The sequence below is a fragment of the Aristolochia californica genome, unplaced genomic scaffold (genome assembly GCF_029961685.1).
Source record: "Aristolochia californica isolate CCGP_79_NKW_82.1479 unplaced genomic scaffold, dmAriCali1.0.hap1 SCAF_11, whole genome shotgun sequence".
Taxonomy (NCBI): Eukaryota; Viridiplantae; Streptophyta; class Magnoliopsida; order Piperales; family Aristolochiaceae; genus Aristolochia; species Aristolochia californica.
Genome location: NW_027181782.1, coordinates 1,830,482 through 1,844,923, shown reverse-complemented (window position 1 = coordinate 1,844,923; position 14,442 = coordinate 1,830,482). Strand labels below are relative to the sequence as shown.

Here is a 14,442-nt window from a genome sequence, read left to right as displayed (position 1 = left end):
GGGGTGGGTGTCAGGCGGTAGCTTTCCGCACCTAACAAATCGATCTTTTGGGTTGTATTGGCTAGCCGTTGTTATAATATTGATTCATATTATTAGGCTTATATGTATATGATATTGTGATTTTTTTACTTTTTATAGTTTTATAAACTTTTAATTAAATTTTATTTATTATAATTTTTTAAAGTCATAATAAATAATCTAAAAGAGTCTTATGTAACACGTATTTGTAAGCTTCATGGACTATAAGGTGAATCTCATGAAAGATAAGTCTCACTGTATTCTATTTATAAAATTGTCTATAAAGAGAGAATGACACAAGAAATCACATGTTTTCTCCTTTGTTTCTCTCCATTCAACTTGAATTGTTTTTCCTTCTCTCTTTTCTCCCTCACTCCACCTTATTAAATTTAACACTATTTATTTACATGATTACCCATTTTACCATTCGATAAATAGGTAAATAAATGATATATAAAATAATTTATTCTATATACGAGAATAAAATACAAAATATATCATATGTAAATGAAATTTTTTGTTATGTTTAAAATTTATTTTCTAGAGTTTTCATAGTGAGTAGGAGTGTCAATTTTACTCGTTTATCATCTATTAAATGAAATACAAATAGAACAAATATCTTTATCTGATTAGGTATTCAAGTAATTGTACCCAGTTACTTACTTATCGTTTATTAAATAGAACAAAAATATGATAATATATTTTTATGATTTTTTATCTTATAAAAAATATATTTTTATAATTATTCCATTTATTTACCTGATTACTCATTCTACCATTCGATAAATAGACAAATACCCGTATATCAAATAACTTAGTACTATACACCAATCATATTGTATATTGATATACCATATAAAATTGGAAATGTTCTTTCTTTAGCTTTCTTTCTCTACATGCACCTATCATGAGCTAATGATGTGATCTAGGGATAATTTTCATCCAAACCTGACTTCATTCTCAACCTTTTAAAAAATTAAATCTTATTGGAAAATTTTATAAAGAACTAGATCTTAACGGAAGAAATTTTGCACGAAGAAACTCAGTAGAAAATATTAAGAACCCATTTTAAGGGTGAAAATTTAAAAGTCTTGTTAACTGAGATCAGGGATTTTGATTTGGGTTTGGGACCTGACTTGAACGCATGAAAATTCGAGTGGATCAACTGAACTAGAATGACACTTGCCAGTATGGTGACTAGACATTGAGCGAGTCGATAGGGATTCAGTTGGAACAGAAGAGTCGAGTCCCTTCCTATAACTCAACTTGTTCAATTTAAAATCCGATCCAACTCGTCCTAATCACAATTCGATTCAACAAGTTGGAAAATAATAAGTTGACAAGTATTGGAAGGCTTTGTCATCTTAATTCTTATAATTAACCCTTTTCATTATGGATTTGTCAACTTAATACAAGCATTATTACAAGGATATTGACAATCAACTTCCTTGTAGACATTCCTACCAAAGTACCAATCACCCACAACTTCTGCAATTGTCTGCATGTCAATTAACAAAGAATTAGTTTCTTAAACATTCTTATTTTTAATAAAGACTCAAATGTTTGTATTTTATACTCAATAAAACCTTTTTTTATAAAAATGTATATTTTTGGACAAAATGTGGTATTTAGTATTCCCATTTGAGTATAGGATTACATATGTGTCAATTGTAGGCATATCGAATTCTTGATATCATTTATTTTATCTTGACCTTTTAAATTCGATACAAATCAATTAATTCGATTATGTATGGGGCCATATCGGTCTATCAAGTTTAAAAATAACTAATAAAAAATAGAATATCAACATGGTTATGTCGATACTTTTCAAAATCAAAGACATACATAAGATTGTAAACAATATAGAAACATAATGGAATGAACTATTCTATATACCATTCTATTTATATATAATTTGATATAACGGTATACAATATTATCAGTATATTGAAATAAGTTATTTCATATACCGCTTATTTATTTATTGATCAAAGGGTAGAACAAATAATCAGGTAAATAAAAGTAATAACAATAAAAATGACTTATAAATTTACAAAATAAAAAAAAAGTATAACATCAAATATGATTTATACATGAGCTTAAGAATTAAGTCATTGAATCACATTGTATCTAACACATATATTTACTCTTTTCTTATATATAGTCGTTAATCGATTGATCAAATACGGAATAACCCTAACCCATTTATATTTCATTTAATATACAACAATTGATAATCGGGTAAAACTATCCAAATGCCTAATTCAATATGAATTTATATTATTTTTTCATTCCATTTAATAAACAATATAAACTAAAAATCGGGTAAATCGATCAAATAAACAACCCTATATATCTCGGGCAATACGTTTTCTATTGATGCTATGTATTTTAAGGAGTATAGAGATTAAAAAAAAAAAAAAACTAAAATTCATGGATATGATCAAAGCCTAAAAGGTCCATGAGAATTCATTTGTTACCTTATTATTCAACCTTGGAGAAAAAGGTGCAAACCATGCATCCTGCAATTCACTTTGACCATGTGTAGAACATGAGTTTATAAACAACCATCCATCATTTGAGCCTCTAAGTGGTTGTAGAGCTGCAAGCATTTTAACTCTAAACACTGAAGAAAAATAAAGCTAACTTTAGTTAATGAAATATCATAACTTTCTTCCCATTTTTTGGTGCTCAAAAGGAACTAAGAAATTTTGTTTGTCACTTGATTGTAATCAAACAAGTTGTTGAGTAAGAAATAAGTTCAATTCGACAACCAAAACAAAAAAACTTGTGATGAATGTGAATGATTTGGAGGAGACAAACCTTGTAATTCATCTAGCTGTTCTTTAGTGCATTTGGTTAGGTTTCTCTTGCAATGTAACCATTGTCCTCGTGGATCAGTGGATGGTGGAACAAATATATGATTAAACTGTAAGCAAGAAATAAAAAATAAACATTTTATTCTGAAGCAAGAAAGAAATTCAATTATTAGAGAGTAAACTGTAGAAACCATTACCTGATATGTATCATAAGCAGAGTTCAAAATGAAATAAGGAGTTTGAATATATTGCAAAGCATACTGAGGGAAGAAGCACTGAAAATGAAGAAGACAGAGAAGAAGAAGCTTAAGAGAAGTATTTCTAAACTGTAATTGATTCAAATAAAGAAAATCTGTTAGAGGTTTCATACCAGTGATGGGTTTTGGAGAGAACCAGTGCATCTTCTGTCCAGATTTTTCTCCACCCACTATAAACATTTATCAAAGGTGGCCATGAGAAAGGAAAACAGAAATAGTCCCTTTCAAGAAGAGTGGGGGAGATGAAAGAGCTACCTGCAGATCAACTAAACTTTTGAAAAATGGCCTTATTGTGTTGCTGCCTGAGACATCTTCGCTGGACAGAAATATCAATATGTAAAGCCAGTAGAGCTCAACACAGTGTGATCTAAATAGCTTGATAAATATTTGATCAGTTTTTTATGGGAGGATGAAGATTACACATCAAGAAAAAATCCTGCATCACTTAAGCATTTGACAGTGGCAGTCTTTGGAAGCAGACTTGTGAATTTGTCACAGTGCAAGAAGGTTGCTAGGCCACCTGCTGAGCTTCCTGAAAGTAAAGCCTGTGGAAATGTGTAAGGTCTTTTTGAACTTTTTCAAAGAGTGTGTGAAGATGATCACCTTTTGTGCAAGATCTAGTCCCTAGGGAAGGAGATCAAGCATGAAAGCTTCCCAGATTCTTTCCCCTCTGAAGTATAGTGTTGTTGTCTGGTTGATGATCATATAATAGAGTTAAATTGAGCCTCAGCCAGAAAATAAAATTTAAAAGTAAGAGTTATTTTACAACTAATTATCATGAAATCATTTATTTAATTTTTAAATAAAAAGTATTTTTTTATTTTTAATTTAGATAAGTAACAATAAATGAATGATTTTTATTTTAAAAACTAAAATATGACTTTCAAAAGTCATGCCAATAAATTTTTACTTAACAAATAAATTGTGGAATTTTCCTAAACAAAAGCAGGGGTATTAACAATTTTACCTGATTACTTGTTCTATCATTTTACATATATATTCAAAAAAGGATATACAATAAAAACCTTTACCTATATAAAATTTACACATTTTATTTCATATTTTTTATTTAATGAAACAAATGGTAAAGAGTATTCTATATATATATTTTATGATATTTTATATTATTCATGGATTTTTATAAATAAATTTATAATTTTAAAGGTTTTATTTAGCCATTGATTTACAAATTTATTAGATTACATGTGATTTCATGTATTAAATAGAAAAAAATATTAACCCATTTACTTGTTACCACTCCCTATCCAAAAATTGGATTTGGTTTTGTCATTGCTAGAAAGCTAAACACTTGATAGTATGTGATTGGCCTCCCTCCTGATTCAACGGGTCTAGTCTCGATCATATTTTGTGATTGTGATTAGTAAACTACCATTTGGTATAGCAATCCAAACTTCCTACCGAGAAGAGAAAAAAAAAAAAACAACTGACCACATTATGAAATTCGGAGTCCCCCGCAAACGATGCCCCATCACAATACCGAAGCTTCACTCGATTCCAATTGAAGAAAACTATCCAAGAAAAAGAATTGGAAATATTATTAGTTGTGATAAGTCTATTTTAACTTTGTTCTAAGTTATTTTTGCCAAAATAAACTATCAAAATATTAAAATTAAAAAAGATTTAGACCTTCCCACTCAACAAGAACCTTTTTTATCCTTTAACTAGATATGATATGTAATTTTAATTTTAATTTTACATATTAAAAAAATAAATTTTAATTAATTTTATGAGATAAGTTGGGAACCTCATGTAGGATGAATTTTTAAACAAAATAATATTTTTAAAAATTTTAAAAATTTAAAAATCCAAGAAAAATTAAAGCCATCAATTTGAGAGAAACATCCCCTTTTTCCCCATTTGAGTCAATTTTGTACCATTTTATTATATTTTTCTCATTTTTAAAATAATTTTTTGTTTAGAAAATTAAATTTATATTTCAGAAAACGACAAGTCCAAAAGTTTTTTCCTCTTCATTACTTCAATAATTCAGTCCAAGTCTTCTTCTTTAGAAATGGGATATTTGGACCGGTTGGTTCAACAAAGAACCATCATTGAACCGGACCCATCACGAGGTAGACCACTTGAAAGATCAGGTACTAGAATTTATTAAACTAATGAATCTAGAAAACCAGAACTGATCTTACTTTTACTAATAAGGGATCCATTGGACCGATTGGTTCAGCAAATGACAAATCAATGAATTTGTTGAACCAACCCATCCAACAAATCTGGATCAATTCCACTTTACACGAAACAAACTGAATTAGTTGTATAATATTATGAATCATACCTGGATTTTCAGATTTTTTGTTGCTTAAGATACCAGAGAAGACTGCCCATTTATTCTTATAAGTGGTGGATCCTCTGTAAGTGCCTGCTCTTTCTAAGCAAGATTTTACATCATTGCACCATCCTCCACCCTTTCAGAAAAAAAATTTGTGAATGGTTAGATCTGTTTATTCTGTGAATTCCGTAATGGTTTCAGTCTCAATAGCTCTGTAACTATTTAAGCTTTTCTTAATTACCTCAAATTGAAGAAGCCAGTTATCAACTCCAGCTCCAAAGCCTCTGTCCAGATGATACCCTGGCAGGCTCCCATCCAAACAAACTGCCAGAACATAAGAACTAAATTCGATATTAGAAGAGATACAGATAGATTAGAAACAGAAACGGAAACAAAGTTGAGAAAGAAGAGAAAAAATAAACAAAATTAGAAAGAATGCTTGCCTGCTTCCTTCTTTGTGGCTCCGGCGACGAGCGTCATCTTCACCATATGCTGCTCCGACCGAACCCCGGCGAGACCGCCGGCTAGTGACACCATAACCAGGCAAACCAATGTGAAGTATCTTCTTGTTTGAGAAAACTCCATCATCATATACCCACCGAAGAAGAGAGAAAAGAAGAATGGATGAAACAGACTCAGAGAGATGTCCATTTAAACCAAAGGATATCGCAAAAGGATTGAAAGGATCTGCATTAAATTTCTTGAAATTGAACTGACGTGTGCGGAAAATATTTCCCTGCAGAGATGTTAGCATTTGATATGATTCCTCGGCGTTGAAAATATTTCCACGTAGAGACATTAGCATTTGATGTGAGTCTGTAAAACGCCTATCAACTTTCCAATCACCTATCTTAGAATTATTTTTACCCAAACTGGCTTAATTAACCAATATAACCCTAAAATATTAGCCGTTTAAGGTGCGGAAAGCAAGTATTTAACCCATCAATGGACCAGGGGCGGACAAAAAAGGTAGACCGGAACCACCTAGCTCTGACAAAATCGTCACAATTGTTTCTTACATCCACCACATAAACATCAAACAGAATATTAAGAATTAAACTCCCTAATATAATACTAACGAGAGTAATAATAATTACATCATCAAGAAAAATAATCAAACACAAAAAACACAAAGATTTATACCAGTTCGCTTCACCTGTCTTCAACCGCGTACCGAATCAACATAAGGCGTTAATTAGGCTCCACAATTTAACACAGAACAATTCTATCCTCCTATAGTTGATCAAAACAAGATGCATAAAAAAATGACAGCAATGTAAAGAATGAAAGTACATAAAACATGGCTTAATCGAAGCAAACCAAACCTTTTCCTAATTTTATTGACTTAAAGAGAGGTTCAGTTTGGTGAAGGAAAGAGATGGTTCTCCAGTCAAGTAAACGAATATAATTTATTTAAGAGTCGTTGATGAGTAGCAATCAAGAGTACTGCATGAACATTACTTCATTTTTTGTTCTACCAGTCCTTAATACTGTAATTAGAAAGCCATGCGAAGTGGCTACCGACCCTTCAAAAATGAAAACTTGACTTTGGTGATTAGGGTAGTCCAACCCTCTGATAGGGACTCAATCGGGTAGTGGGTCCATCGAGGAAGAGTTGTTCTATGTGAACCTCTCCAAGAAGGCCGACTCGGATTCTTCGTAAGATTTTTCGATTGATCTGAGTTAACACGAAGAGTAGGTGAGTTGTGACCGAGATTTAAAATCAAGACCTGGTCAATATATCAAGGTATAAACACTATTTGTATATGATATATGATTAAGAGTAAAAAAAAGATATAATCACGTATCTAATTGTTAATGATCCATTTTTAACAATTCATGGCAAGAATTTGGTAACCACATGAATAATACCATTTAAGTAAAAAATATTTCTTGGATTAGCGAACTTGTATTAAAATTGATCAGTTTATCTACTCAAAACTCACTTGAACGAGTTGACTTGAACGAGTTCTCAATAGGGCGGACCCACTATGCACTTTTGAAGGATTTTTTGAGAGTCATCTCAACAGATTCAAGTGAGACCCACATCAATAGTGTTCCAGATTCTATTTTTTTAAACTCTAGGGTCTGTTTGGAACCCTAGAAAAGAAAAGAAAATGAGATTTTAATCATTATTATTATAAAAAATAATTAATAAAAACGAGATAATTATCAAAAAAAAAAAAAAATCTTTTCCATGAGGTTCCAAATAGACCCAGATGTTATTAAAAAAAACACCCAAAACCCACTTCAGGCAATTCTAAGTTCAAACAAGTCAGTGGGTTAATCACTTCATCTTGTTCAGAACGGACAGATTAGAGCAGCGATAAAGCTGAAATAAAAGTTGAAACTGATTTCATTATGAAAAACACTTGGTTTTACAACTGAAGAAACCGTTCTAACAAGTCATAGCTATCAATAGATAAAAGCTCAGGGAGAGAATTCTTCTACGCAAATTGGAAAACCCATTAATAATTTCAAGCTTATATGCTGTTTTGATGGAAACTTTTAATATCCAAACAGTTGATGGGGGGTTACTTGAGCTTTCATTGACTCAAGCAGTTTTCAATTTTCATTGAAGATGTGAGCTTATTGCAATATCAAGGATGATATTCCATCTGAAACCAACAAATTGATCTTCTTTTTTAACCTAAAGGTGTTTCTTAAGGATTGTCACTTAGGACCTATCTGGATTTAGCATGGTTTTGTGACTCATTAATTTGACTAAAGACTGAATCGACCTTGGTTTGACAGACTTGTAACAAATCCGAAGGGGGTGAATCAGTGTGTGCTGGTCAGTTTAGTTTAATCTCACAAACATGAAGGCTGATCCAATACGAAAAATTTTTTGGTACAAAGTATGTGAAATGACTATCTCAGCCGTCAAACCATGATCGGACGGATGAGATAACCGTTTCACATGTTTCGCACCAAATGGTTTTTCGTATCGAATCAGCCGTGCACAAACATAGTTTTTTTGTCAAAAAAAATTAAGAAACTCATTTTCAAATTGATATCCCCAAGGCAGCCTCACTTCATTCAATGCAATACTTTCCTTAATGGATTGAAAATGGAACTATGTTTCAAATAAGATAGTACCTGCTAGCTCATGTCACTTACCACCATAGCACGCTGAAGGTTTGTAGGTTTCTGTCTTTCTCATTGATGTTAAATCCTTCCAAAATTTTCAGAAAGAGGAAAGCATCATGATATAGCTCTAGCAAATGGAATGCATTCTACTAAAAAGATATTCATTTAACAATGTCTTACATCGGAATACATGATGATGAAGATACAAGATTTCTTTTCTAATTTTCCATTGGTACTTAATTCTGCCTATGTGCCCATAATACAAGGAAAAAAATGATCAATCAGTAAATTGATGTCTACTGTAGTGAACAGCCTCTGCAATGCCCTTGTTTCTTTACTTACCCTGCAATTGACTCCAACAGCTACACTTTTGTAACTTCTGTTGGGAAAGAATGGCTAGTCTTCTAATATGTAATATACTTCCACATAGGAAGGTTGATGTCCTCTATATTCAATTTAATCTTCTCCATCAACTGCATTAATCGACAATTATAAATTCTAATTAACACCAGAAGAAAAGATGAGAACATATAAGGTGTGTCTCTACCAGTGAGTAACCAAAAGAAGAGTGCAAATAAAAAAAAAATTTATCAAATTTTTTTAGCACTTACACTGCTTGTAGAGGAGTAAATTTTTCACTCCAATTATTCGAATACCACAAAAAGTGAAAGAGGATAAAAATGAATTTCTTATTTGTCCAGTAGGAAATGATGGAAAAAATAGACTCAGAGAAAAATACAAGAAAACTAGTGAAAGGAAATTCATTTTTTAATAAGCCAAGAATAAGGGATAAGACAGCACAATACCTCAATCTAAGGAATCAAATTGTGGCAAGTTTTGTCACAAGGAAATGGGCAGTCAATTTCCTTGGTAACCCGCCTGCTGAGGTACCAATCACCAACAGCCATTGCAATTGTCTTCAGAACAACAATACCAAAGTCAAGTAGCGCATTTCTAGAGTGAAACATAAACTATCCAAGGAGTTGAATTAGAAGGAGAGCATGATTTCAAGGGATTGAAGAAAACCGACCGTGTAGTTTATTTTTTGTTTTACCTTATTGTGCATTATTGGAGAATCGGGTGCAAACCATGTATCTTGCAGCTCACTCTGGCAGTGAGCAAAGCAAGAGTTTATGTATAGACCCCCAGTACTTGAGCCCCTTTGGATTGTCAAAGCCACAAGCATTTTGTATCTCAAAACTGTGGGAAGAGAGAAACAATTACTTAGAATGTGAAATCAAAATTATTATGGACAAATCCTTTGAAGTTATAGCCAATTACCTATTTACCTCAATACATAATATCGCAAAAGGATAAAAAAAAATTACACCCCTAATAATAATGTTATGATTCTATGCATGTGAGTAAGTTTATACAACTGATGTAAACTTAAATCAACTTAATCCCGTATTAATCACGAGCCCCTGTTGAATAACATTTTGACCCAGCTTTTAACAGAGTTATACTATCACATTTGGGATTATTTGTTTTCCATGACAAAGTTAGGTTTAGTAAGGTAGTATAGGTGATATTAGAGACATATATATGTCAAGAGGCTGGCCAATATAACCTAAAAGACTAATCGTTTAAGTGTGGAAAACCAAACTAATCAAGAGAGGTGGACCGGAACCACCTCTGACAATATACACATTAATTTGAAAGCCAAATTATATTTCAAAGGCATATAAATAACGAACCATACAATGGGAATCAGAATCAGAAAACGGAGTTTTTTGTAAAATGCATGTAGGGAGGCGTAGAACCTTGCAAGATGGCCAACTGAAATGGAGTGCAAGCTGCAGGATCCAACTTGCAATGATTCCAGTATCCGCGTGGATCCGCCGAAGGTGGAACAAATATGTGATGAAACTGCTTGAAATGGATCTTTATCAACTCAACCGGACATGGTCGTCATCATTCAATATGGAATTCATAATTCAAATTCAGAGAAGAACTGATTACCTGGAACACATCGTATGCAGAATTTAAGATGAAGTATGGAGCTCTGATAAATGGCAAAGCGTATTGAGGAAAGAAGCACTGCTTGCAAAATCAAAAACTTCAGTACAATGACTCAGGAATCAGAAGATCGAATAAACATAAAGTACAGATTCCGAACCAGATATGGTTGGATGAGAGCTCTTGTGCAGTTCGTATTCAGATTCTGCTTTATTTCCTGCATCATTAAATCACAGTTCAATAGAGAAATCCATGTTTTTCTTCGTAAGAAAGTAATACTTCCTATGCTTAGAGAAGAGTGAGAAAAAAATGAGAGCAGAAATATACAATAAATGTTGAACCTGTAGAGCTACTAGGCTTTCGAAGAAAGACCTCATGGTATTGTTTCCAGATACATCTCGTCTGCAAACAAGTTACAGTAGATTTTTCAAGAAAAAATAAAAATGATCACAAGCATGATTCCTAGACAATTAACTTGGTTCACGGAACATAGTTTCATTGTGTAATTTTTATTAAAGTTAAGAAACTTCCACCCAAATATTAAACATAATGTGGATCAACATGAGACTATTCTTAACAGTTCTTGTAGCACTATTCTCTACTATGGAACTATTATGTAGAACTGGATGATGGTAATCAACCATGAGGTTGAAAAGGATGCGAGCTTACATGTCAAGAAAAAATCCAGCATCACTCAGACATTTCAAAGTTGCATTTTTAGGAAGAAAAGTTTTCAAGTTATCACAGTGATGAAAGGTTGCCAGTCCCCCAGCCGAGCAACCTGAAAGCAGAGCCTAAACAAGAATAAGATGAATTAAACACTCACCGTTGCTGGAAAACAGAAAAAAGAAAAAAGATATAATCTTGGTATATCCGAAACACAGTGGATATAAGAAAAATCCGAGCAGAAACCCCATGTATTTGTTTGATTGACATAGGAAAAATGCCATTTAACTTTGGCCAAATTTTAGAGATTAATAAATTAAAAAAAGTTTAAAAGTAACTTCCAAAAGACAATTAAAAGTGAACATTTAGTTCATGAAATTATTAAAAGATGGAAAATAATAGTCCTAACTCCCACCTTTCGTGTAGTGTTTAATCCTTTTGAAAGTAGATCAAGGATAATGGCATACCAAATTCTCTGCCCCCTGAAGTAGAGAGTTGTTGTCTGGTCAAGAGAATGGCAAGAAAAAAAAATTAATTAAAAGATTAAAATTCTAGATATAACCAAATAAATAATGCTTTGGTAATTTGGTTGGGAAAAACGTATACTGTGTGGAGTCCATAACGAATTGAAGAAATCGCACTGTACATCTAAACCAACCTCATCTAAGAACTTTCAATACTTATTATTCAATAAATATTATGACATCAATGGGTTTCTACTTATGATGAATAAGAAACAGTTTTTAAAATAAATCATGCAATGAATACTATGTTGAAAAGCTTACTCCGTTGTGGAATTGGGAATTCCCTGTAAAGGAGCCACCATCACAATACCGAAGCTTTACGCGATTCCAATTGTAAAAATCTGTTGAATATAAATAACACTGTCTATCAGTTTTGTGCACTCGAAAAGTGTATTAACCTATCGGAGGGATCAATATGAGATTTTGATCCCAGTTTCCATCTCACACCAAGTCGTGGCTTATAAAACAGTAAAACCTTGAAGAACTATTACGAGGTAGCAGACATAATAAATGTCTTGTTGAGACTCTCATGTATTTGCTGAGATGACTTCGAGACTTCCACTAACCTGAACCATCATCCAAGTTCCTTAACAAAAAGTAAAAGAAAGCAGATTTACTCGGAGGTTGCTGTCATCCCATTAATGAATCTTCTCTCCAGAGAACAATTTTGCTCGCTGGATGCTTAACTTACTTTTATGGGCAGTGGAAAGATTGGAAGTCATAAAATCATTAGAAGTACGCTATTTAATATAAGCATTAATGGAATGCTAGTGATTTCAAACAATTTTCTTATGCCATAAATGTTCCCATTTAATACCCCTGAAGTGCCCTCAAGAATGTCAGGCTCAGAACCGTTATGTAGAATGTTAAAAGACATAAATACCTTCACTACACGGATCTACAGATCTTCTGTTGCTTGTACAGCAACTATGCTTACTCATGAACTGTATAATGGGAACTTTCTTATAGTTCTATTAAGACTCTTTTATTAGTGAGTCTTATATGTGATATCACTCCTTTTACACTATGTAAAAGAGTATCATTTCATGTTAATATATTTTCACATAATAAATCTAAATGATAAAGTAAACAAGTAAATATAATATGATCTTGATGGTTTTTCTTTGACACTGGTCGAGTTTGGGAGTCCAGAAGCTCGGAGACAACGGTCTCAACACCAGAGACACAGAAGGTTCTTCCGCACCAGCTATAAGCCTGCTGGCTTATTTGGGTATGCCCTACCACATTAACAACTTTGCCCCCGGATAAACACCCAAGAATTTGGTAATTGGAGGGTTACTTTAGTCTTTAAACGATCATCTCGAGACCCGACAAAAGCACGAGTCGTACTGGTCAACAAATCATAATCTCTGTCATCGGGAGACCGGTTGCCCAGACGCCAGTGTTTCTGGCTTTCGTATTACGTAAACGCAACAAATGGGTCCCGCATGGTGTGTACGCAGAAGATAGAGAGAAAGAGAGAGAAACTTACCGGGATTTTCAGATTTGTTGCTGCTCAAGATGCCGGAGAAGGCCTCCAGCTTGCGCATGTGAAGGGTGGACCCCCGCTGCGTTTTCGCTCTCTCCGTACATGATTTGATATCGTTGCACCATCCTCCTACACCAAGCGATCAAATGCTAAATCAGAACCGTCCATTTCCATGGATACTTGTCATGTGATGATAAATAATGACAGAGATCAGGGACACACTCAGTAAGTCACCATAAAAATCAACCATTCCAGTTCAGCTTAATTAGTTCATAGGGTTCTCGAAACGGGAAGGACGAAATAAATAAGAGTAAAATTTAAAAAAATTAAAACAACATTGAGTAAGTTTAATTCAATTTAATTAGTTCAATTCGGTTGATAAAGATGATACCATAAATAAAATTAAAAAAATAAAATAAAAACCCAAAAAAACTAATTCTGTCAAATGGCTAACCAATACAAACCAAAAGACCGATCTATAAGTAGTATTTTATAATTCATTAGAATATATATTCATTGAGATAGCTAACTTCAAGACCACGCTAAGAACTGTATATGCAAAATATTTATTTTTACTAAATAGTATTTATAATTTATTTTTATATTCACATCACTATAAATATTTTAAAAAAAATCCAGCTGGTATCATACTAGCAATTGCATTATTGTAACTTAATTAAACCCCACATAATGAATGGTCGATTTGGTTTGGTTGACATCTTGGTGTGTGAGTGTACCAACGTCAAATGATTAGATTCTCAACGGAAAGGACAAAGCAACCAAATGAGAGATGTAGACCCCACAGAAGCAATAATCTTATGCCCAAGGTCCATGGTGGGCCCCGCAGAAGCACAAGTACAGACACAGATACCGAACTTTCATGACTAGAAAATCGACCAATAAATACACTACACAAGAGGTCATCGCTCCTCCATCATTCTAGTGCTTGTGGGCCCATCTCAAAAGCTGCCAACCTTTTTGTGGGCCCAAATTAAATGCAGTCCCCACTGGGATGTAATTTTTTTTTTACCTATTTACCTTTTCTATGGGTCTACCCGTTAATTTACAAAATGGACCCAATGTGGGTCGAGAGATGGGTCTCTTTACCTGGGCCTACGTGTGGGTCCCACGAATTCCCGCCGCAAACACCAACGAGCCGCTTTTCTTAAAATTTTAAAAAGAAAAAGAACGAAAAAGATAGGAACTTTTTTTTTTTTTTTTTTCAAGTTTTGTCTTGTACTTGCCTTTGATCCTTACCTCAAACTGCAGAAGCCAGTTGTGCGCTCCAGATCCAAAACCTCTGTCCAGATGATAC

General features: G+C 33.2%; 1 protein-coding gene and 1 pseudogene across 1 annotated transcript; both read right to left on the bottom strand.

The window, feature by feature from the left end:
• Positions 1-1,341: 1,341 nt before the first annotated feature.
• LOC137943887 (pectin acetylesterase 9-like) lies at positions 1,342-5,973 on the bottom strand (annotated as a pseudogene).
• A 2,697-nt stretch (positions 5,974-8,670) lies between these two features.
• Positions 8,671-13,248, bottom strand: LOC137943877 (pectin acetylesterase 9-like). Its single transcript, XM_068789302.1, has 11 exons — positions 13,131-13,248; positions 11,900-11,979; positions 11,530-11,616; positions 11,118-11,242; positions 10,790-10,850; positions 10,609-10,665; positions 10,452-10,529; positions 10,253-10,358; positions 9,544-9,689; positions 9,296-9,406; positions 8,671-8,962 (listed from the first exon to the last, which is right to left on the bottom strand). Exons 1-10 carry the CDS (start codon positions 13,186-13,188, stop codon positions 9,302-9,304), a joined length of 903 nt encoding a protein of 300 aa, XP_068645403.1. The 5' UTR covers positions 13,189-13,248; the 3' UTR covers positions 8,671-8,962; positions 9,296-9,301.
• Positions 13,249-14,442: the final 1,194 nt, after the last annotated feature.